Source organism: Symsagittifera roscoffensis, chromosome 4 (genome assembly GCF_963678635.1).
Source record: "Symsagittifera roscoffensis chromosome 4, txSymRosc1.1, whole genome shotgun sequence".
Lineage (NCBI taxonomy): Eukaryota > Metazoa > Xenacoelomorpha > Acoela > Convolutidae > Symsagittifera > Symsagittifera roscoffensis.
In genome coordinates this window covers 4,765,747-4,792,208 of record NC_087065.1, presented here as the reverse complement: position 1 = coordinate 4,792,208, position 26,462 = coordinate 4,765,747, and the positions used below count along the sequence as shown (strand labels likewise).

Here is a 26,462-nt window from a genome sequence, read left to right as displayed (position 1 = left end):
AAGTTTGCGTAAAGTTTTTATTCTGATTTTGGTAGTTTGTTCGTAAAGTGGCGGCTTGTAGTGTAGTCGGTTGATGAATGGCTGCTTGTAGTCGGTTGAAGAATGGCTGCTTGTAGTTGGTTGAAGAATGGCTGCTTGTAGTTGGTTGAAGAATGGCTGCGTGTAGTCTATGTGCATGTAGAGTAGAGCAGTGGCGGCGGCCAAATCACAGCTGGATACTTTTGAGAAATATAACATCAAATACAATTTTTCAAATTTGGTTTAGCGAATATACTTATCAGCAATACTGGACTATAATTGTAGAAGCATACATACTTTGTAAAGTGGCGGCGGCCAAATCACAGTTGGAGTTAAAAAATAAAAAGAAAGGAGGTTAATAGATAGTCTTGAAACTAATAGTTTCCTTCCACCTGGGTTTTTAGGCTCAGATATTTATTGCTGAGGTCCTTATTTTTTTCCCGGAGCACTGTTATGGTTTTCTGCATTTGATTGATGCGATTTAAGTCGTTTATGTAATTCTTTTGCACTTGATCCGTGTAGGAGTCAAGGATTGGAGTCTGCATTTGGGCAGTTATAAAGGCTGCAGGAACACAAATATGTTGATGGGGGAGTTGTGGATTAACCAGACGGTATGCACCGTTACCGTTTTGGTAAGGGTGATAGGTGTCTATCTTAAATCGGTTAATAAAGGGAGAGAGCGCATAATTTAGACTGGTGTCAAAATTTGGTGGTTTCCTAGGGCTGAGGTTTTGTTCCTTTTTGACTTGAATCGCAATTTTTGATTCAAGTTCTAGAGAGTTTGCGGATTGGTGAACTATTACAGTTTCAGATTCTAGGTTTTTCCTAGTTGAAGAAGAGGGGAGAATTTTGAAAGGTCGGACAATTGCTTTTCTCTTTTGAATGCAATTAGAATTTTTCACTTTTGGAATTTTAAAGTTGGTATTCAATTTTGGTTGATTAATCGGGTTGATTGTTTTGGATGGCATTTCCATAGGGTCATTAAGAGACAGAAGGTTTTCGAAATCGAGTAAGTCTTCTTCGAGTGGAGTTTGAAGAAGATCAGTGGGCATATCCTAAAACATAGAATAAATTAGACCGGTACAGCGGGTCGATTATTGTAATCAACTAGTTGGAGTCTAGGATAAATTTTATCCTGATTTTCGTTTTCAGAATCCTCTTGTTGAGGTGCCTGAGGCCTATGATCAAGCTCAATATTTTGATCGTTCTCATTTTGAGCGAATATTGAAGTCACTATAGAAGTGAAAAGTATATTGTAAGAGGCGGCTAACATAATTTTTCCGAAATGAAGAGTTCGGCCGGTTAGTTTGTGTATGTGTAATACTTTTATTACAAATACAAGAGCGTCGAGTATAAATTTGACGAAAAGGAAAGAGGCGAATATTATTCCGCATCTTTCTAAATAGTACTGTATTGTACCAAAAACACGAGTGTACTCGTTCTTCCAAAAATCAGGCGAGATAAGATAATCTTAGTATATGTTTTGCGTAGATCCGTATTGACTACTCGAGTCCGGATAGAAGTGTTTTCTTGCATTAAGAAAAGTTTGGGATACTTTTTGTAAAATTCCCTTCATTTCAGAGTGATCAGTAATCATGCTCCAAAATTTTTGCATTTGTGCATAAGTGTAAATAGAAGCATCATGACTAGATGCAAGAGAGTGTTTTACTTGTCGTTTAATTTCTTTCGGCTTAAACAGATCTGGACCTTTTACTCTAGTAATAGAGGGTGTGAGTTCGATCCAAGAATTATCGTTATCAACATCTAGTTGATAAAGATTTAAATGTTGATCGGATTAGTCTTGTTGATCTGCCGATTTAAAAGTTTGTCGAGTGATCGGGTCGACGAAATGAATTTTTTCGCGATACATAATTGGTATCCGATTATAGCATGCATCCATTAATTGTAATGGAGAATAAAATTTTGGTCAGTGATAGAGCCAGGCAACATTGCCATTGGTCTCTAAAAACATAGACCTATTTCGGGTCAAAATGTAGCCGGCTAAACGCGGGCTTTCGATAGAGAGCATTAAAGTATTGAGAATCATGGAGCGTTCTAACTCACATTGATTCGTTAAAAGTGCCAATTCGGCAGTTCGAAGCATGTAAAAGCTTCGAAAAAGAATAAGCTCTAGTTTTGTTCCTAGATGAGCTTCGTAGTCTATTTGTCCCGGTGCAAAGGGATAATTTTCATCTTCTGCGTATTTTACGTAAGTCAAATTTGGCTCCGAATGAATAATTCCTGTATTAGCACTCGGTTTTATTTGTAAACCAGTATCCATATTAAAACCGTTTTGGTATGCTATGAACAATGATTCGTATTGGGTTGGGTAGACTATTTTTGGGTGTCCACATAAAGATTGTGGTTTATTTAGAATTTTTAGCATAAATTGTTGAGTGTCTCTACCTCGAACATGGTGGTTAGATATTTTAGTAAAAGAGTCTTTTACAATATAATAATTTTCTTCATTTCGAATCATTTTTGCTTCGAATTTATTGAGAACCGAAAAAATGCAGTTTTCGGGCTCGTTCCAAGTATATGCAAAAGGGTCGAGTGATGTTGTTTCACATCCGTTTTCATATACAGGACAAGGTAATGGAATGTTTTGCCAGTTATTAACGGTGCCATCTTTTAGATTGACAGTTAAGGAAATATTTTGCATGTATGATTCGAAAGTATCCAAATGGATCCAAGAACGATCGCTGCATTCGTTGTGGTATTCGCCATCAACTTTGCCTCTATTTGTATTAGTGACGATTTTTTCGTCGAAGCGAAAAGGAATATTTTCTAAGTATCCTAAGTTAACATATCCCCGTTCGGCGGCGTGTTTACAAGTATCAGGGGAAATGTGTATATCAGTTGTGATTATATTTTGGCGAGCGTCTATTCCGCTTGAATCGAAAGAATCACAAAACCATCGGATAGATTGGTGTTTTATACGACACATTGTCGCGTTAATTTTTGTGCTATAATGCCGTTGGTAAAGAGTAACCTCGGCAGTTGTGGTTTCAATATTTTCAGGTTGTATTTTGCAAGGAGCTACTTTATTAAGTGAGAACATTTTGTTCGATGTCATTAGTTGACAATCAAAATGCGCAATTTTTAGATCTTTTGCTGTATTAGCGTAGAGATTGTCTTCTGGATTAAAAGCGCAGATTTGTTGGGGAAATATTAAAAGAGCGTATATAGCTAACCAGAAAAGTTTCAATTTTTGGCGGCGGCGGAAAATAGAAATTATACTTACTCTCAGCAAATCATCGATTATTTGGTCCGTTGATTGATCAAGGTCCATTATTTCGCCTTCTTCGAGATCGGTGATTTTAGACATTATTTTTGAAATTTATTGATTTTTGCAATTGCTGAGAAGTATCAGAGGAAGGTTTTGGAGGTTGAGAAGTTTTTGAAAGAATGATTCTGGGCTTATTTTTGCTGGTTTATATAGCTCAGATTCTGATAAAATTTGTTTGTTTAAGACAGGTTTTAGCAAAGCCGGCTGTTCAGTTATACTGTGCCGTATTTGTTTTTACTGGCACGTGTCTACGGCCGTTGGGAGGGGGTTGCTTTGCAAGTTAGGACGGTAGTGATAAGCATGTTTGCTTCAACCATATGTTTTGAGTTTGCAAATAACCATATGTTCTCACCATTTGGTCAGAAATTAGTACTTTAGCAGAAGCTTTCGTCTTGAATTTATTGACTACTAACTGATTGAAAATATGGCTACAAAAGATGATGCTGATAACTGGCTCAAGTATCCAGAAAAATTAGAGCCTTTGAAAAGTATTCCGCTTTGGGATATAAGTAATGAGAGAAAGGAGGAGAGAAAAAAAATATTTGAATTTATGTATAATTCAGATCTCCTTATTTCAAGAGTAGAGTACCTACTATTCACTAACGGCAATTATTTGTTCGACGTTCCGCTTTTGCGGGAAGCCGAATGGTGGTCAGCCCAAATAATAAAATTCAATTTGGATAGGAATGCTGATATCATGTCCAATTGTTGGGAGGAAATTGACCAATTGTCCAGCGATTCAATAGAGTTGATCGGTCTGCTCCTTGGTGAGGATGTGAGTATACTTTTGAGTATTTGATTACAAATTCAATAATACAGTTATATTTTGACATAATGTTTCTGTTTCGTTTAGAAACTAATGTTTTTATTGTTGTTTTAGTTCTATAGAAGCATGTTCATGGAGAACGGACGAGAAAAGCTCGATATGCTAAAAAGGATTACAATGGCGTGGTGGCAACCCGAGCCGGTATTGCAGCTAGTAGCCAAAAGCAAGCAGTCAAGACAAAGTAGCGAAAAAGTGACTCTAGAATTATTGTGTGCTAATAAAATTATACATGAAATAGCGAATAATTTTGAGTCAAAGTTGCCTTGGGGCGAAATTTAAAGAAAATAAATTTATTTTTCTTATATCCATTTGTCTTTACTTTTTTCCAAATCTGGATATGAGACTAGATGGAATTGGATTTCCGAATTTTTGTGTGGGACGTTTAGTTCTTTTTGGCCTTTCTGAGCTGACTTCAGGAATAGGCGTATAGAGGCTATTTTCGTAGTAGTTTTCTGAATTATTTGGGGATTGAGCATAATTTGAAAATCCTGCTGAATTATTAGAAAGCTGATAAAAATTTTGGGGTGGTGAAACATTAAACTGTGTTCTAATGTTCCGGTGGCTTTGCGAGCTACTTGGGCCATCGAGTTCACTTAGTTCATTTAATACACGTTTTGGGTATGGCGTAGAACTAGTAATAGGCTGTATATCGGGATTGAATGATGTTGATTCGAATAAAGTCCTTAAGTTCATAGTTTCCTGTCCGGAATCAGAACTTTGTTTTGGCGACTTATTTTGTTCAGATTCCCTAATTGTAGAATCGTGGTTTGTCATATGTTGATATCCACTAGATATCACTGGCCAATAGGAATAATTCGCGAATTCAGTCTTTTTTGGCTGATTAAAATTGTCTATTTGTCGATTTGTTAGATGATTATAAAAACCATCGGACATTGGATCGGTTGAATATTCAGTAACCAGTTTTGGCATTATGTTTTCTTTTGGGAAGTATTCAACAATATGATTACGGTGTACTATTTTTTTCTCTGAGGTTGTGTCGTTTTCTATTTTATAGTTGACATCTGTTACTTGTTCAACTACAGTATATGGGCCAGATCTTAAATGTAGCAGCTTTTGGGACCTTAAAAGCGGTTTAGATCTATTTTCCAGTAATACTTTACTGCCAATTTTGATTGGCTTACCTAGCTTATGTTGATTTCGAAAATAATGCGCTTGATTAGTGACGCGGCGGCAATGTATATAAGTATTGCTGTAAATTGTTTTAAAAAGATTCTCCCTTTTTAAAATTTCTGAGGATATTCGGTTTTGGAGTAATTTATCGATTTTCTCATTTTTTACTCTTTCTTCACTATGAACATGAGGTGAAAGGCCGGTGCAATATTCTGATATGCATCGTTTATCATTATCACGAAATAATCCTAGTTTTAGGCTTATTGGAATTTGTGGTTTAATGCCAAATACGATTTCGTATGGCGTATAACCAGTACTTGAATTGACGGCGGTGTTGTGAGCAAAAGCAAATTTGTCTGTCAGTTCTGACCAATCAGAACCAGCATCATTTATAAAATGCCTGAAATATTGAGTTAAATGTTTATTTTGGACCTCAACTTTGCCGTTTGTCCATGGTGCGTATGTAGTTCTTGGTCTAAGTGTAATACCTAATTCAAATGACCAATGAATGAAATCATTGCTTATAAAAGCACTTCCATTATCATGAATGATTTGTTGTGGAATGCCAAATGATGTGATATATTTTTCAAGGAGATTGATTGTTTCCTTTGAATCGGCGTGTTTGCAAGGATATACTTGTATATATCGAGAAAATGCGTCTACAACAACTAAACAATAGTTTTTGCCGTTACTCATTGGTCTGAGTGGACCTTTGTGGTCAATGTGAATTGTTTTCATTGGTGTTCTTTCTAGTTGACCCCATTGCTGTAAAGGAGCTTCATTTAAATCTTTTCTTTTTGGCTTGTTTTTTTGACAATCAAGACAATCGTGAAGAAGCATTTTTACCCATTTATAAAGTCCGGGCCAATAAAAGTATCTTTTAATACTTTCTAATGTTTTTGATTCTCCGTGATGACCACTTAATGGATGACTATGGGCTAGCTTGAAACTGTTGAGAAATAATGATAGGGGCAAACATATTTTTGGGGTTTGTGAGCAATCATCGTTATATTCATGAATACACAATAATTCATTTTGATTTTCAATAAACAGGAGATCAAACTGTCGAAGATAAGCTCTTATAGCTTTATCTTGATGTCGATGAGGTTTGGTTTCTGGTTTTGTACCTCTTTTGACCCATTTTTTGACAGTTTCAATTACTTGATCTTTTAATTGTTCTTGGACAATTGTTTCTACGTCAAGAGCAGCAGTTTTTGCGAAATCTGTCAATTTAATGATTAAATCTAGTAAATCATTTTTTCCTTTTTCTGAGTGCAAGCTAATTGGTTCAATTAGCTTTGATATTTTAGTTCTATTTTCAAAATCTTGTTTTGCCTGTTCAAACTCGTCAGTTAGACTTTGTTCGACATTGCCCTCGCAAAGTTCTATCCACTCTTGGTTATCCAGATCGTCATCCAGAGCGAAAAGTTCTTCAGGTATTTCTTCGTAAATATTTTGAGTTGACAATTTTTTTATTTGGTTGATTTGTTTGCCAAATTTAAAGAAATCTGTTATGTTCTGGATTGCGTTGCAAGATTCTTCATAGTAATCTGGTGCTTCTTCAATGCTGAAGTCACCTTTTTCACTTATATCTATAAGTTTCCTTTTCCCACCATGCAATTGAGCAATGATTGGATAGCAATCGTTGTGTGTTGTATTTTTGTCTTCTTTGTGAAGCACAGAATAATTGATTTGTTCTCCGGTATCTAGAACAAATTTTATTTCATTTGGAATTGTTTTATGTTCAATTTGATATTTTTTAATATCAGCGATTGGAACATTTCGGCTTAAAAGGTCAGGGAAAGCTAAGTTTGTGCCTGGTGTGTAGATAATTTTTAGATTATGAAACTTAGTCAGCACAACCTGATATTTAAAAAATCGGTGTGAAAGTTGTCCTTTTCTGGACCATAAAAATAAAATTGGTCGATGGTCACAATACAGATATATGGGGAATGGTGAACCTATAATATAGAATTCATATGTTTGAAGAGCAGATATAATACCACACAGTTCACGATGCTGTGGTGACATTTTCTGTTCGGCTTTATCAAAAACCCTGGAGTTTGCGGATACAATTTTCTTTCCGTCTGGAAAGGCTTGGATTAAAATACATCCAGTTCCTACATTCGAAGAGTCTGCGTGAATGTGAAATGGGTAATCTGTGTTTGGGATTGCATTAGCAATATCATGGCAAAATCTGTCTTTCAATTTCTGAAAAACGGCTTCATGACATGGTAGCCATTGAAATTTGTTTTCGGTGTTTGCAAGCTCGTATAGACATTTCGCATCTACATGAAAGTTAATTATGTAAGTACTATAGAATCCCATTACTCCGAGAACACCCAGTACTTCAGTTTTAGATTCGGGTGATTTTAGGTTTTTTATATCATCTATGCGAGAAGCTATAGGAGAAAGACCTTCTTCCGATACCACGTGACCAAGGAACTTCACTTTTCGTAGGAAAAAAAATGTTTTATCGGGAGCTGCTTTAAGGTTTGCTTTACGAAGCAAAGAGTGGTACTCTCTGATAGTATCAAACATTTCGTTTTTATTTTTACTCTGTAGAAGAGTATCGTCAATATATGTTATTGCCTTTTTTGTTTTTATAAGCGGACCAAAAGCGTATCTCATTAGTTTACTAAAGAAGTTTGGAAGTGGTTTTAAACCATAAAAACCGACTTGGTAAGTATATTGTCTTCCTCCGACAATAAAACTAGTAAGTTTTTGAGCTTCTTCAGTGAGAGGCACTTGGTGATAAGCGCATGATAAATCACTGCTTGTAAAATACGAGCCATTTATCCGAGTCATCAACACCTGTAAAGGTTCAAGTGGCCAGCTACAATTACTAGTATCGGTTATTGAGTTCAGGTACCGAGCATCTAATACTAGTTTTACGTAGTCCTTTTTAGGAAGTATTATAACAGGATTTACGAACCAGGAGTTCATATCATCATTTTCGTTTAACTCGCGTATTATACCAGCTTGTATTAGTTCGTCCATTAATTTGTCGAGTTTGTCTCGTAAATGGATGGGTATTTTGCTTGGTCGTTGTTTTTTGAATGTGGCATCTTTTTTAAGGGGTATATGGAACTTGTGTTTCGTTTTTCCAATATCGTACTTATGATGAGAATATACATCAATGTCTTGTATGATGATTTGGAGTAGATCGACAAACTCATCGTCCGATAGATCACTTTGTGTGAAATCAAACTCGGAAAGGAATTGAATAGTGCTATCAATTTTCTGCTGGTTGGATGTATAATGTTCGTCTGATTTAAATGTTTCGCTTACAATAAATTTGATCAGTTGATCATTTTGTTCTTTGTTCCTATATTTTGGGAACTGGTCTCAAACGAGTGGTCTGCAAAGATTCTTTGCATCAGCCGAGAAATCGGTGGCTAGTTTGCCATCGCTGTTACAGGCCTGAACTATATCAGAACCGATTTGTTCAAATATTTCTGATACACTTTCTGTATCGAATACTTCTAGCGCAGGCATGCTATTGAGTTCCCAACCAGGTACATAGACATAAATTGTGATTCCAGAGAATCTGAACACGTCGACGATGATTTTAGAAACTTCTTTCCAATCCATTTTGTCTAGACCACAAGCAATTTTTGGCATTGCAATACAACGAATATTATTAGCAATCGCATGATGTTTCATTTCATCTAGTGCATAGTGAATGCTTTGATAGGTAGGTTTTTGGAAATATCTTTCCTTGGTGATCAGATTGTAAATTATCTGTCCGGAACTGGAATCTCGATAAACGATGATTTCGTTCACGCTGTTATTATTATAGCTACAAAAATCTCTCATTTTTGTATATCGTCGACAGACCATTTCGGCGAAGCCTTGGGTCATGGCTCTATCAGCAGAAATGCATTGGGCAATTGGCATGTTTGATTCGAATATGGATTGTTGTTGGAAATCGATGTATTTTATACAAGAATCATGAACTCGGCTTGTACATTCTTGTGTGGTGTTTACAATTGTGTTCAACATGAAACAACTGTCAAATTCTGAACTTTCGTTTAGAATAGTTGCTGTAAATTCATCGCAATCTTGGATTGCATATACTTTTTCTTCTCCTTGTATATCTGTTACTGCATATCCGAGTACGCCTTTATTTATGGTTACTGGGTGGTCTTGTTGATTTTCAATCAAAATCGGGAGTTTGTATTCAGTTTGAACACAAATGGTATTCATGAAAATTAAACCAGTTTTACACGTGTCTTTGTGAGGAAGAAATGTAGTTCCTTTTTTAAAATATGTTTCAGCTGTATGTTTATACAGATGCGAGGAGCGGTGTGAGATATATAGGGGATCTTTAAGTCGGATTGTTTCTATTTTAGAAACATTCGGATATTCCTTATCATTGTTTAATAAGCCATATGAGATGACACCATCTTCGGATTTTAGTTCCACTGCTGGGATATCAAAATAAAGTGCTTTAAGAAACAAATGACAGAAGTCGATTCCTAATAGATTAACAGTGCGTTCTTCTGTTATCCAGACTTTGTGGTTTGTTGGATATTTTCCGTCGGTATCAAAGCATGAAACGATTGATGTATGGCCAAGCATACGGATTTCAGATCCGTTGTAAGTTTTGGCTTTACTTTGGGATTTGAAAAGAGTCAGTTTTTGTCCAATTTTGTTTAATTCTCGATAAGTTGGTTCATTTATGATACTACAAGTTGATCCTGGATCGACCATAAATTCAATTTCCAGTCCACTATTTTTATTTGTGTCTCCGGTGGCGAAATGATACAGATTGAGATAGATCCTTGCTTTTGGATTGCTATCTTCACTTGGCTTCGGAGACTTTAATAGTTTAAAGGAAACATATCTGTCAGTGCGTTACAGTAGTTAGTTTCTTCTTCTACCCAATGGGTGTTTTCAACTTGATTTTGATTCATTCTGAATCCTGGTGATCTTGATCTATCAGAATCACGACTATTTGTTCGGTTATATCCGTTTTGATTATATTGTCGACCTCTAGGATCACTGCTGGATTGCCTATTCTCTTGGTCATAATGCTGTTTTGCAGCTTGTTCGTTATCTCTGAAAGTATTTTGTTTTGGGTATTTTTCGTCATATGACTCGTTATATGACTCGACTTAACTTATGCGATCGACCAAATCGCAGTTAGTTAGAACAAGGGGTCTTTCTGAATGTTGCTAAGACTTTCCTATTCTTATTCAACAGACAAAGTTTCTTTCACTCGTAAATAAGTATATTATTTCAAATATAGAGGACACACATCAATTTTATATCAAGAGACATTGGGGTATGGATTTATAGTTATCGAGATAGAGATTTGAGATTTTGGTTATTAGGATGGTTGGGGGTCTCAGTATGAGAGTGGTTATGAGATTTGAGAAAGTGATGAAGTGATGAAGTGATATTTGGTATATTTTCGCTTGCCTTATATACCATAGATTTTGATATTTTCAACATTCCATCTGTTGGTTAAACCAATCAGAAAGAAACAACACATGCTGTAATGTTTGCTTTTGGTGATATTTTATCAACCGAGCAAACACATCATTTCAAGTCAGAACATGTGGTAAAAGTTTAAGAATTATGTTTCTGATTTCAAGTCAGAACATATGGTAAAAGTTTTAATAATTGTGTTTCTGATTTCAATTCAGAACAGCAAACAGCCAGCAGATATTTTTTGAATTCTGGGGAGAAAATACGAATACTATCCTTGAAATACCTTCTAATGGACAGAACTTATACTGACTACAACAGAAAACCTAATAAATTATAAGGTACACTGATCGCTAACAATTTATCCCAGTGATGGAAAGTGGAAAACGCAAAATTCCTGGTCTCTGAAAACTGGACCAGTTATTGTTTACGATTATACTTACAAGGAATCTTTTCAACTTGTTTTAGAGATTAAAAAAAAAACCTACTTCAGAGGAGTCTCACTCTCGAAAGGAAACTTGAGATTCAGATCGGAAACGGTGATCGTTAAAATCAATGTCAAACGGTAATTTTGAGCAAATACTCTTAACAAATCCTAGCCCAATAGAGATGTCGGAAAAACATTCATTCAAACTATCACGTGATAAATTTACAAAAGTCACAAACACCACTCAAATAATAAAAGAAGGAAAATTTAAGAGAAAAAAGCATTTGGCTATAAGACTATAAAGTAACAACCGTAGAGTGTTAGATTAGAGTTCAAAGACATCCGCATTTAAGAAGAGCAAGAGGCCTCTGGACACTTCATTATTATCAACGGAAGAAGACACCCAACTTGCAGATTTGGCACCCAATGGGTGACTAATAGAGCATATCAAAACCGCGTCAACTTATAAAGCCAACCCAAAATTTTTGGTCAATTGCGCCTAAGAAGACACAGCGGTCGAAAAATCAAGATCCAGGGTTGGTTCACTCGCCGGAACCAAGGGTAAACCTAAGTAGGTCATCGTCAAAATCGTCAAGGATCATTCTTCCCCTTGTAGCCGAACCTTCGTCAACTGAGAAGCTTGATTTGAGTATAAACCGCGCAAAACCACCTCTCTGCAACCTACAGTCCAGCACAGAGACACCAAAAAATTTAATAATTGAGAAAGTCAGTCACATTGTAGATATCATCTCATATCCTTAGACTTGGTTGCAGTATCTTTGGACGACTATCTCGTATTGGAGCCAAAAAGAAAACCCCAATGTTTCAACATCTCATCCTCCAGATTTTCAGAAAGAAACAATAGGCAGAATTTCAGGGAGCAATTCTACGACAGCCTAGTCAAGCATGCAGTGAAGGAAGTTTCGGAGGCGAACACATCGACACAGCCAGGTATTACAGATAGCATTCCAGTATCGGCCGAAGAGCTGAGTGCCACACCATCACTCCGTGGGAAGAACATACGAGCCTACATGAAAACTCCAATAACAACTGAAACTTTAACTTAACTGTATGATTGTTTTTTTATTTGTTAATTTTTCTTCAAATTGCAATTTTGAAAAATTCGTTATTTGGGAAGTGTGACGTATCTTTATGTTGACTTTATTGCTATACTGCGTTTTATTTAAGATGTTAGTTTAAAGTGAGTTGAAATGAGCTGTCAAGATCGGGATAGGTAACCCGAACTTGATATATTGTTGAAGTAAAATTAAAGTCTGTTAACTTAATTTTAAGAATCTGTCGAAAAATACAGTTGCAATTCTCATTCGAGTTTACACAACCAAGCATATCCATCCGTAGGTAATCAGTCTGAACAAACCTCAACTTGATCTCAAGTTGTTATTTTATTTTTAGTTTAGATAGATTTCCAATAGTAGTCTAGTCTACTCTTTCGCTCAGCAAAATTGATTTATATTGAACGCTGGGGTGGAGGATCTTAAGTTGTTTAGGATGTTAACTTGATCCGCGAAGTCTGTCACTAATTTTAAGAGGGACGACATTCCGTTAAAAACGTCTTTGCCAGTTAAGAAAGCGTCGTTGAACTCTAATGGTTGTATAGCACTTTATACTCCCGCTCGCTTAGTTTTAGGAAAAATGGAAATCAAGCCGGGGACCCCCACCCATTTTGTCAATTTCTGAGTGGTAATATAGCTGAGCATGCGGAATGGATTTAAAAATTGGTCTCTCCAAAAATTGAGTCTATAGAAATCAGATGTGTCAGAAAAACTGCAGTAGGGCATTCGACAAGTGATGCGTTTGTTGACTAGAGATTCGTGTTCAAGCGGGAAATTGAAAGTGGCGTCACGTGATACATTGTCACGTGGTCTGGTTAATTTGGGGTAAATGGGCTAATCTGAACCAAGTTCGATTAGATAGGTGGTGGTGGTGGTGGTGGCGGGGGGGGGGATGGGGTGCTACTTTTATGACAGAAGGTGCGAATGGCATAAATCAATTCCAGTCAGTCGAACCAAACCTTAAAAATATTAAAATTAAAGATTTCTAATTTGTAATTAGTTGATATAATTTCATATAATTTCTGTCTTGAGATATTTCCACACCGAATTGGGTAAGATAGGACGTAGGAAGTGGGTTGAAAAGGGGTTAATGGGGTGGGGGTGGGGGTTAATTGGGGGTTAATATGTACAACTGAACATGACTGACCTCCTCCAATTTGACCTGCCACATCTGGTTCAGCTGACTTTCTATCTTCATTTTCTCCTCCTACGCACCCGGAAACATTTATAATTTATTAAATGTTACTAACTGACACCACAAGTCAGTAAACTTCCGCCTTGTTAATTTTATAGCCACATGTACATTCTGCGTCATCAACGATTACATGGGGATTTTTGACGTGAGAAAAAAATAGTTTTATAAATATAAGTCTGGCCTAAACTAGTCACATAATTTTAGTTTTTAAAAAGACAAAAAAAATGACTATAATGGAAAAACGGCATATAAACCTCGATACGCGTAGATAACAATTCACAAAAAAGTTTTCTTGTTCGTGGGTTATTTTGTTTGTTTTGTTTGAATGTTATTCGGTTGATAACCGGCATATGAAGGGCGTCCAAACGACCCAAATGACCTCTTTGATAATATACTTTAGGGATTCAATTTTTTCTCTTTTCGCGCCAAAAATAAGTTTTAATTTCTAACGATTTATTTTCAACGATAACGCAATCCAAAATCTTTTCGATATACATTTCAAAAGCTTACGCTAATTATAATCTAAATAATGAAATCAAAAATTCGTAAAATCATTTAATTAAAACAATCTCTCTTTTTAAGCTGTGCAACAATAACTTTTTTGCAAAATTTTGCGACTTTATCTGTATACCGTTAGTTGTTGGTCGTGCATTGCCTGCAGTTGCTTTAGAGCCCTCTCTCTGTCCTGTCTGGCATACTGGTGCAGCCGCTCCACCTCCCCCCGCAACTTCTCCTCCGCCTCGGCCTCCGCCCTCTCCCTCTCCCCCCTCACAGCCTCCGCCCTCTCACTCTCCAACTTCATAATCAACTCCTCGTGGTACTTCGCTCCAATATCTACATCGTCACAAAATACTATTTATTAAAGTGAGAAAGAGAAAACTGGGAGCGGAACAAGACTGTAATTAATGAACCACAAGGTTCGACGAGCTCATTTGTGACATGACAGTCTCGGCTGAAAAATCATAATACGTTTCGATCGTCTCGAGCAAAACTGATTACGTTCGGACCGACTAAGAAGAATTTCCTCTATTTTCGTCGCGCCAGCTCAAATAAAGATCTTCAGCTAATTAAAATATTGTTCTGTAAAAAAAATGTATTGTATACAAATATCTGTATACAAATAACTGTCATGTATACAAATATGTAAAGCGTATATCCTGAAAATTTAACAATACAACACTACCCACACTGAAACACTTGAGATTCAAATTGAGTTAAATCGAATATTTAGCCCATTTAAAAACGTAAATCAATTTAAAATAGATTAAATCAGTTTTTACGGGAGAAAAAAAAACATTTTTTTTGCATAAAAAATGGATTTAAATGGATTTTTGCAAGGTAGTGAAAATCACCAAATCACAATATGATTCATCTAACTTAACTGATCTTTTTGTTTCGAAGCTTGATTAGATTTATGTATTCAAGAAAATCTCCATCACAGCTACATAGAGCAAATTCAATCACGGAGAGTTTTTTTTTATTTACCGCAAGCAATTTAAATTGTGCCGAACTAAGGATTCCTGCGGAAAATGCAAAATAGAAAAATGCGAAAAAAAATTTGAATTTCAATTTCATTATCAAAGTTCTAGGCTCAATTTTGATAGGAAGATTACATAAAATGAAAAAATTCTAATTAGAACAACTCATCTTTGGTGCAGAAAATTTAGGTGATAGTTATAGTCATAGTTTTTACAGGCCGAACATCAAAATGAAAAGTTATTTGAAAAGCAGACGTTAAAATTTTGTTTCCAATATTTCTCTATTTTTTGATAATCTAGAAAATCTGAATGAAACTCCTCTATTTCATCTCTATATAATCTGTATAAAATGATTAAACAAAAAGTTCGTCAAGATTTGAAGTAACTCGATTTAATCAGTTTTATTGATACTAAAATCGATAGCAAAATGAAAGCAAAAGTGATTGACAAAAAAAATCGAGTCAAAATTGATTAAAGTTGACTATTAAGCTACGTTTTTGTATCAAACTCAAACAATTTTAAATCGATTCAAGTCGATATTTAGGTCTCTTATACCCTGTTTGTATAAAATGATAGCAATCCGATTCTTTTCAATACCGGTAGCTTGGTTTTTGTTCCGACTTTCGATACAAAAGTAACGGAATATTTGTGCTCGGGGTGGGTTTTCTTTTCTTCAGACAAATTTCGACTTTTTAACTAGCCGTTTTTGACGGGATTTTTTAAAATCATTCAAAAAGTATTGTTGTCCTGAGCTCAAATTTGAAAAGATATTTTAGCTGTGATCCTTTTTCGTAAAATTATGGGGTATTAAAGATCGCCATTTTTGCCAATTTGGGACAATTAACGCGCGATATATTTCGCGCTATCAACGCGTAAGGTAAGCGAAGTGCTAATCCGTCTTAAAATCGTTCCAAATTGGTTGAAAGAAGCTATTTGACATAATGGATTTGTTACAAGGGGCTAAATCTATCCTTTTGTACTTTAAATGGCGTGTGGGGGTTGATTTTCATAAGAAAATTTCAAATTTTAGAAAAAAAAAATTCATTCTATTTTATGACATTTAATGTTTTAATGTTATCGCTGCTCGATAAATCCCTAAAAGGCAGTCGGAACATTCAGGGCTTCGCCCTGATACGAGCAGTCTTGTTGCCTTATTTGTACGCATTACAATATAGTTGGTGGCAAGCTCCCAATTCATGAGCAGTACAATTCTTGTGCCGGATATAAGCGCGGCAAAGCAAAACCATGTAAGCTATCCTTCCTTGCCAACTAGCGGCTTCTTGACGTTTGGCCAAAGCTCACAACTTTTCTAGAAATTTAAAGCGACAACAATTATGACTGATGTAATATTTTAAGTTGATTGTTCCGACTTCTGAAAAAAAGCTGAATGTTAATGTATGGGGTGATTTTTTTAATCAGTAAGTTTTCGAGTTTTTAGCTCAGCCACTTTTTGTTATGTTAATGGGGTCTGAAAGTTGGAAATTGGGCCATATAGGAACAATTAACGCGCAATCAATTGTGTTCTAATAACATAAATAAGCGTTGGCTTAGGACAATAAAGTTGAATTTTGGCAAGTCATTTGGTCATAACCGCGAGATAAGAGACTCTTAATACATCACTAATTTTTTCAACAACAAAAAAATTAATTGATTTTAAAGTGCAGTCTGAACATTTGAGGATTCGCCTTGACAAACAAGCAGTCTTGTTTTAAACAAATGAGAACAAAATCACTTGACAGACTTTATCATCCTGTTGCAGATTTTGTCTTATTGTAAAAATTATCTTGCAAATGTCTGGCGGCGGTCTGTAACTTTCATAAACCGAAAAGGTTTTTTTTTGGGAATGACAGGCTCAAAACACGTATCAGCTCGTTTGTGGAAATTAAACATTTGAGCTAATTGAGAATAAAATAAAACAAGACTGCTCGTATCAGGGCGAAACCCTGATCGTTACGACTGCTTTTTAAAGTTTATGGAGCAGCAGTAATAACAATAAAAAAAATAAATGAAAAACAATAAAATAAAATGAAAAAATTTTTATCTAAAATTTGAAATTTTTTATGAAAATCATCTCCCCGTCGTCTCATTTAGTAGTCGAAATTTTAGAGTCAACATGAAATTTTAGATTAATTACACAAAAGGACATTTTAACACTTTAGAACAAAAGAACAGAGATATTGATAAACGAAGATCCACGGTTGGTTCACTCGCAGGCACCAATGGTAAACCTAACTAAGTCATCATCAAAATGGGGAAAAATCATTTTTCCCCCTGTAGCCGAATATTAGCCAACTGAGAAGCCTACTTCGAGTAAAAATCACGCAAAACCATCTCTCATCAACATACAGTCGAAAAAGAAGGAGACAAAAAGCTCTACAGATAAGCACTTTCCCGCCGAAGCAATTTGTCGGAAACAACATTTTTTTAATCGAGAAAGCGAGTCCTGCCGTGCATATCATCCCAGATCTCCAGACTTGGTTCCAGTATTTTTTGACAACTATCTCATATTGGAGCCTAATATGAAACTCCACGCCTCAAGACTGAATTGACAAGGTTTCATTATCCTTTGGATTTTCAGGAAGAAACAAAAGGCAGAAGCAGTTCTACTACAGCCCAGTCAAGCATGCAGTGAAGGAAGTGTCGGGGGCGAACACATCTGCACAGCCAGGTATTACAGATAGCATTCCAGTATCGGCCGAAGAGCTGAGTGCCACGTCATCACTCCGTAGTAAGAACATACGAGCCTACCTGAAAACTCCAATAACAACTGAAACTTTAACCTTACTGTATGATTGTTTTTTTATTTGTTAATTTTTCTTCAATTTGCAATTTTGAAAAATTCGTCATTTGGGAAATGTGACGTATCTTTATGTTGTTTTATTGCTATACTGCATTTTATTTAAGATGTTAGTTTAAAGTGATTTGAGCTGTCAAGAAATGAGCTGTCAAGATCGAAGGTAACCCGAACGTTGAATATTGTTGAAGTAAAATTAAACTCTGTTATGTTAATTCTAAGAATCTGTCAAAAAATACTGTTGCATTTCTCATTTGAGTTTATACAACCAAGCATATCCATCCGTAACTAATCAGTCTGAACAAATCTCAATTTGAACTCAAGTTGTTATTTTATTTTTAGTTTAGATAGATTTCCAATAGTAGTCTAGTCTGCTCTTTTGCTCAGCAAAAATGATTTATATTGAACGCTGGGGTGGAGGATCTTAAGTTGTTAAGGATGTTAATTTGATCCGCGAAGTCTGTCACTAACTTTAAGAGGGACGAAATTCCGTTGAAAAACGTCTTTGCCAGTTAAAAAAGCGTCGTTGAACTCTAATGGTTGTATAGCACTTTATACTCCCGCTCACTTAGTTTAAGGAAAAAATAAAAATCAAGCCGGGGACCCACACCCATTTTGTCGATTTCTGAGTGGTAATATAGCTGAGCATGCAGAATGGATTTAAAAAATGGTCTCGCCAAAAATTGAGTCTATAGAAATCAGATGTGTCAGAAAAACTGCAGTAGGGCATTTGACAAGTGAGTGCTTGATGCGTTTGTTGACTAGATATTCGTGTTCAAGCGGGAAATTGAAAGTGGCGTCACGTGATACATTGTCACGTGGTCTGGTTAATTTGGGGTAAATGGGCTAATCTGAACCAAGTTCGATTAGATAGGTGGTGGTGGTGGTGGCGGGGGGGGGGATGGATGGGGTGCTACATTTATGACAGAAGGTGCGAATGGCATAAAAAAATTCCAGTCAGTCGAACCAAACCTTAAAATATTAAAATTAAAGATTTCTAGTTTGTAATTAATTGATATTATTTTATATAATTTTCTGTAATTCGATTTTTCTGTCTTGAGATATTTCCACACCGAATTGGGTAAGATAGGACGTAAACTTCCGCCTTGTTAATTTTATAGCCAAATATACATTCTGCGTCATCGACGATTGCATGGGGATTTTTGACTTGGCAAAAAAAGTTTTTATGAATATAAGTCTGGCCTAAACTAGTCACATAATTTTAGTTTTTAAAAAGACAAAAAAATGACTATAATGGAAAAACGGCATACAAACCTCGGTACGCGTTGATTAAAATTCACAAAAAAGTTTTCTTGTTCTTGGGTTAGTTTGTTTCAATGTTTTTCGGTTGATAACCGGCATATAAAGGGCGTCCAAACGACCCAAATGACCTCTTTGATAATATACTTTAGGGATTCAATTTTTTCTCTTTTCGCGCAAAAATAAGTTTTAATTTCTAACGATTTATTTTCAACGATAACGCAATCCTAAATCTCTCCGATATACATTTCAAAAGCTTACGCTAATCATAACCTAAATAATGAAATCGAAAATTCGTAAAATCATTTATTTAAAACAAATCTCTCTTTTCAAGCTGTGCAACAATAACTTTTTTTTGCAAAATTTTGCGACTTTATCTGTATACCGTTAGTTGTTGGTCGTGCATTGCCTGCAGTTGCTTTAGAGCCCTCTCTCTGTCCTGTCTGGCATACTGGTGCAGCCGCTCCACCTCCCCCCGCAACTTCTCCTCCACCTCGGCCTCCGCCCTCTCCCTCTCCAACTCCATAATCAACTCCTCGTGGTACTTCGCTCCAATATCTACATCGTCACAAAATACTATTTATTTAAGTGAAAAAGAGAAAACTGGGAGCGGAACAAGACTGTAATTAATGAACCACAAGGTTCGACGAGCTCATTTGTGACATGACAGTCTCGGCTGAAAAATCATAATACGTTTCGATCGTCTCGAGCAAAACTGATTACGTTCGGACGGAATAAGAAGAATTTCCTCTATTTTCCTCGCGTCAGCTCAAATAAAGATCTTGTTCTCGAATAAAATACTGTTCTGTAAAATATATGTAATCTATACAAATATCTGTATACAAATAACTGTCATGTATACAAATATGTAAAGTGTACATCCTGAAAATTCAGCAATACAACACTACCCACACTGAAAAACTTGACATTCAATTTGAGCTAAAACGAATTTGTAGCCCATTTAAAAACGTAAATCAATTTAAAATAGATTAAATCAGTTTTTACGGGGAAAAAACATTTTTTGCATAAAAAATGGATTTAAATGGATTTTTGCAAAGTAGTGAAAATCATCAAATCACAATATGATTCATCTAACTTAACTGATCTTTTTGTTTCGAAGCTTGATTAGATTTATGTATTCAACAAAATCTCCATCACAGCTACATAGAGCAAATTCACTCAAGGAGAGCTTGTTTTTATTTAACGCAAGCTATTTAAATTGTGCAGAACTAAGGATTCCTGCGGGAAAGGCAAAATAGAAAAATGCAAAAAAAATTTGAATTTCAATTTCATTATCAAAGTTCTAGGCTCAATTTTGTTAGGAAATTATATAAAATGAAAAAATTCAAACTAGAACAACTCATTTTTGGTGCAGAAAATTTAGATGATAGTTATAGTCATAGTTTTTACAGGCCAAACATCAAAATGAAAAGTTATTTGAAAAGCAGACGTTAAAATTTTGTTTCCACTATTTCTCTATTGTTTAATAATCTAAAAAATCTGAATGAACCTCCTAACAGCATGCCCTCTCCCTGGACCTACATATGAACAGTTTTGTAAATTGTTTCTATAAGTTTATTACTCATAAAGGAGACAGTCGAAAAAGAAGGAGACAAAAAGCTCTACAGATAAGCACTTTCCCGCCGAAGCAATTTGTCGGAAACAACATTTTTTTAATCGAGAAAGCGAGTCCTGCCGTGCATATCATCCCAGATCTCCAGACTTGGTTCCAGTATTTTTTGACAACTATCTCATATTGGATCCTAATATGAAACTCCACGCCTCAAGACTGAATTGACAAGGTTTCATTATCCTTTGGATTTTCAGGAAGAAACAAAAGGCAGAAGCAGTTCTACTACAGCCCAGTCAAGCATGCAGTGAAGGAAGTGTCGGAGGCGAACACATCTGCACAGCCAGGTATTACAGATAGCATTCCAGTATCGGCCGAAGAGCTGAGTGCCACGTCATCACTCCGTAGTAAGAACATACGAGCCTACCTGAAAACTCCAATAACAACTGAAACTTTAACCTTACTGTATGATTGTTTTTTTATTTGTTAATTTTTCTTCAATTTGCAATTTTGAAAAATTCGTCATTTGGGAAATGTGACGTATCTTTATGTTGTTTTATTGCTATACTGCATTTTATTTAAGATGTTAGTTTAAAGTGATTTGAGCTGTCAAGAAATGAGCTGTCAAGATCGAAGGTAACCCGAACGTTGAATATTGTTGAAGTAAAATTAAACTCTGTTATGTTAATTCTAAGAATCTGTCAAAAAATACTGTTGCATTTCTCATTTGAGTTTATACAACCAAGCATATCCATCCGTAACTAATCAGTCTGAACAAATCTCAATTTGAACTCAAGTTGTTATTTTATTTTTAGTTTAGATAGATTTCCAATAGTAGTCTAGTCTGCTCTTTTGCTCAGCAAAAATGATTTATATTGAACGCTGGGGTGGAGGATCTTAAGTTGTTAAGGATGTTAATTTGATCCGCGAAGTCTGTCACTAACTTTAAGAGGGACGAAATTCCGTTGAAAAACGTCTTTGCCAGTTAAAAAAGCGTCGTTGAACTCTAATGGTTGTATAGCACTTTATACTCCCGCTCACTTAGTTTAAGGAAAAAATAAAAATCAAGCCGGGGACCCACACCCATTTTGTCGATTTCTGAGTGGTAATATAGCTGAGCATGCAGAATGGATTTAAAAAATGGTCTCGCCAAAAATTGAGTCTATAGAAATCAGATGTGTCAGAAAAACTGCAGTAGGGCATTTGACAAGTGAGTGCTTGATGCGTTTGTTGACTAGATATTCGTGTTCAAGCGGGAAATTGAAAGTGGCGTCACGTGATACATTGTCACGTGGTCTGGTTAATTTGGGGTAAATGGGCTAATCTGAACCAAGTTCGATTAGATAGGTGGTGGTGGTGGTGGCGGGGGGGGGGGGGGATGGATGGGGTGCTACATTTATGACAGAAGGTGCGAATGGCATAAAAAAATTCCAGTCAGTCGAACCAAACCTTAAAATATTAAAATTAAAGATTTCTAGTTTGTAATTAATTGATATTATTTTATATAATTTTCTGTAATTCGATTTTTCTGTCTTGAGATATTTCCACACCGAATTGGGTAAGATAGGACGTAAACTTCCGCCTTGTTAATTTTATAGCCAAATATACATTCTGCGTCATCGACGATTGCATGGGGATTTTTGACTTGGCAAAAAAAGTTTTTATGAATATAAGTCTGGCCTAAACTAGTCACATAATTTTAGTTTTTAAAAAGACAAAAAAATGACTATAATGGAAAAACGGCATACAAACCTCGGTACGCGTTGATTAAAATTCACAAAAAAGTTTTCTTGTTCTTGGGTTATTTTGTTTCAATGTTTTTCGGTTGATAACCGGCATATAAAGGGCGTCCAAACGACCCAAATGACCTCTTTGATAATATACTTTAGGGATTCAATTTTTTCTCTTTTCGCGCAAAAATAAGTTTTAATTTCTAACGATTTATTTTCAACGATAACGCAATCCTAAATCTCTCCGATATACATTTCAAAAGCTTACGCTAATCATAACCTAAATAATGAAATCGAAAATTCGTAAAATCATTTATTTAAAACAAATCTCTCTTTTCAAGCTGTGCAACAATAACTTTTTTTTGCAAAATTTTGCGACTTTATCTGTATACCGTTAGTTGTTGGTCGTGCATTGCCTGCAGTTGCTTTAGAGCCCTCTCTCTGTCCTGTCTGGCATACTGGTGCAGCCGCTCCACCTCCCCCCGCAACTTCTCCTCCACCTCGGCCTCCGCCCTCTCCCTCTCCAACTCCATAATCAACTCCTCGTGGTACTTCGCTCCAATATCTACATCGTCACAAAATACTATTTATTTAAGTGAAAAAGAGAAAACTGGGAGCGGAACAAGACTGTAATTAATGAACCACAAGGTTCGACGAGCTCATTTGTGACATGACAGTCTCGGCTGAAAAATCATAATACGTTTCGATCGTCTCGAGCAAAACTGATTACGTTCGGACGGAATAAGAAGAATTTCCTCTATTTTCCTCGCGTCAGCTCAAATAAAGATCTTGTTCTCCAATAAAATACTGTTCTGTAAAATATATGTAATCTATACAAATATCTGTATACAAATAACTGTCATGTAAACAAATATGTAAAGTGTACATCCTGAAAATTCAGCAATACAACACTACCCACACTGAAAAACTTGACATTCAATTTGAGCTAAAACGAATTTGTAGCCCATTTAAAAACGTAAATCAATTTAAAATAGATTAAATCAGTTTTTACGGGGAAAAAACATTTTTTGCATAAAAAATGGATTTAAATGGATTTTTGCAAAGTAGTGAAAATCATCAAATCACAATATGATTCATCTAACTTAACTGATCTTTTTGTTTCGAAGCTTGATTAGATTTATGTATTCAACAAAATCTCCATCACAGCTACATAGAGCAAATTCACTCAAGGAGAGCTTGTTTTTATTTAACGCAAGCTATTTAAATTGTGCAGAACTAAGGATTCCTGCGGGAAATGCAAAATAGAAAAATGCAAAAAAAATTTGAATTTCAATTTCATTATCAAAGTTCTAGGCTCAATTTTGTTAGGAAATTATATAAAATGAAAAAATTCAAACTAGAACAACTCATTTTTGGTGCAGAAAATTTAGATGATAGTTATAGTCATAGTTTTTACAGGCCAAACATCAAAATGAAAAGTTATTTGAAAAGCAGACGTTAAAATTTTGTTTCCACTATTTCTCTATTGTTTAATAATCTAAAAAATCTGAATGAACCTCCTAACAGCATGCCCTCTCCCTGGACCTACATATGAACAGTTTTGTAAATTGTTTCTATAAGTTTATTACTCATACTTATTTTTCTCCTCCTTTTCAATTAGCTCCTGACTTATCCGTCTTTTGGATGTTATCGATCTTGACTGCCCCCATCTTAGTCACTGCGGTTCGTTTTCTTTCCGACCTTCTAGGACTAGCTGAATCCTGACTTGAGTAGGAAACAAGTCGTTGTTTCCGACCCCGCTTTTTCTCTTTGGTTTCTGGAATTTCTGGAATTTGCTCCGCCTCGAGTTCTGTCTCCTGTGGTGTGATTCCTCCGGTATCTCCCTTCCTTTGGTTCATTGCGATTTCCTGCTCGCGTGCGATTGTGTAGTCTGTCGCTGTCTCGTAATTACTAGGTCGAGTCGTTATGATTCCAGGTTGTATTTGATCTTGTCCCCCACTAGACGTTCCTTGTCCCTCTTCCTCAACGTTTGTTCCCCCACTTGTCTGTTTTGCTTGCTTCGACGTGATTAGTGGCAAATGATCCTCCGCGTCCGAGTCTGAATCCTCCGTGATTTCCAAATTTTGGAATCGTGACTTCTTTCCTATGGTGCTATGGAAAGTTCCCCTGGTGCCTTTGGAGCTGCTTGGCTGGTTACCTCGCGTCAGTAACTTTCTCCTTAGGTCCCCTGGCGTTGGTGGTGCCGCGATTTGTCCCGGTGCCCGTTTCTTTGGAACTTTTGCTTTCTTTAGTGCTACTCCCGATTTTCTAAGCACAGCACCATTACTCATTTCAATAGTATGCTTACTTTGATTAACTATGTCCGAATTTAATGGTCTATACCTATTTAAAATCCGCTCCCCGGTCCTCTGCATCACCACGGCCGGTGGTATTTCTACTGGGCCGCTTGGTTCCCGCACAATTCCAGGCTCGTCATCCTGGTTAGTGGCCTGGTCATCGGCCAATTTCAGGGGTTTTCGCCTATTTTTCAGGTCGTACTCAGTGTCCGATCGGATTCCCCAGTTGGTATCCATAGGCTCCGGCATTGCTTGGGCAATTGGGTCTCGTTCATCTAAACATGCAGATTTAGATCGTATTACATTTTCCCAATTTAGGTTCCGTAAAGTAGGCTTTTTAGTCAAATTTCTGAGAACGGTGTTAGCTTCCCGGGCGTGGTGCGCTTCGAACGGTGTTATGTTGAGGGTGGCGTTTTTAACAAATCTTAAAGCTCCGAGGGCTCTTTCGACCATTCGATCCAAGGGTTCCGGTTTATCCTCCCGCGCATACGTAAGTACTGAATTCTTGATGCTGACACATCTTGTTGCCCTATGATCATTCACTGGCGAGATGAGGATTTCAATTCCTTGTTCATGACAAAATGCCCTAACCTCCATAGACATAAAGTTTGATCCTTGATCAACTCGAATTTGGCGCGGAACTCCATGGGCAAATATGTATGCTTTTAAAAATTTAATAATTTTATCCGATCGGTTCGAATTACAGACCATAGCCGATGGCCAACGTGAGAACCGATCCACCGCCACCAAAACATACCTTTTAGACTCCTTCAAGTAGTTAATGGGCCCCCAGAAATCCAGTTGTACCGATTCATTCGGTTCCCTCGGCTCAGGTATTTTCCCTATATCATTCTTCGAACACATATTTTTCAAATTCTTACCCGCTAATGTGCATTCCTGGCAATTTCCGGCGATAGTTGCTAGGTTACGGAACATGTACGGGTACCAGATGCCTTTAGCCGCGTCGTACATACTTGATTTGCCGTGGTGATAATAATGTAACCTATTAGCCACCGCCGCTTGCAAGGTGTTAGGGATCACCAGCCTCTCATCCATCCACAGGCATCCGTCTCTTACGTGAAAGTCCTGCCTATACTGCGCAAAGTACTTACTCATTGCTGCAATTTTTGAGTGTAATTGAGGGTCTTTACATTTAATTAATTCGATAATGGCTTGTAATTGTGGATCTGAATTATATTGTGATTCTATGAATCGAAGATTGAACAATTCGGGAAGAGCGGTTTGCTTACTGACGATTTTGCAATTTCTCGCAATGATGGACATAACTCTATTTTCCGGATTAACCGGTGGATAACTTTCACCAGAGTAAACCGACGGAATGGAAATAAAAGTATTTGTTTTAGTGCTCCGGACTTCTGTTGTAACCGCCTGCATATCCACATCAATCTCCTCTACTTCATCGCTGCTACTAATGCTAGGGTGTCGTTCCAATAATTTTCCGATTTTTCTTTCCATGATTAAATTGTGTTTTGAATTTTGAGTGTTTGTTGTAGAATTTGAAGAAATTTTGAGTGTTTTTGAAGGATTTAAGTAACTAAAGTTAGCTTCAATAATAGTCCCAACTGAATTATTACTAAACTTGATTGACCTGCCGGAAATGCAATTCGTCACTTTGTGATTGGTTCAATTTCCATCGCATGATCGTTCGCCCTCTGCCGGTCGTTTTCTATTCGATATATTACAAACGCGTCTATTATTAGTAACCGGTGGAGACTCGAGTCTATTTTTGGAGACAGGTTCCTTTTCAAATCCGAGGGCGGATCTAATTCTACTAATTTTCGCCACCGTAAACATACTGTCGTAGGTGCTAACCGGTTGAGGTTCCAAACTGGGATGCCTTGATAGATAATCGGCGAGTCCAATTTTTGCTCCGGGTTTATGCTCTACTAGAAAATCGAACGGTATAAGGCGATCTAA

General features: G+C 36.4%; 1 protein-coding gene across 1 annotated transcript in view; it reads right to left on the bottom strand.

The window, feature by feature from the left end:
- Positions 1-26,462, bottom strand: part of LOC134844030 (uncharacterized protein C6orf163 homolog) — a 52,939-nt gene that overhangs the window by 17,176 nt on the left and 9,301 nt on the right. Inside the window, exons 3-4 of the mRNA XM_063860484.1 lie at positions 14,027-14,229; positions 13,348-13,407 (exon numbers count right to left, since the gene is read on the bottom strand). Of these exons, the coding sequence (XP_063716554.1) occupies positions 13,348-13,407; positions 14,027-14,229 (263 nt within the window). The remainder of the gene's footprint in view (positions 1-13,347; positions 13,408-14,026; positions 14,230-26,462) is intronic.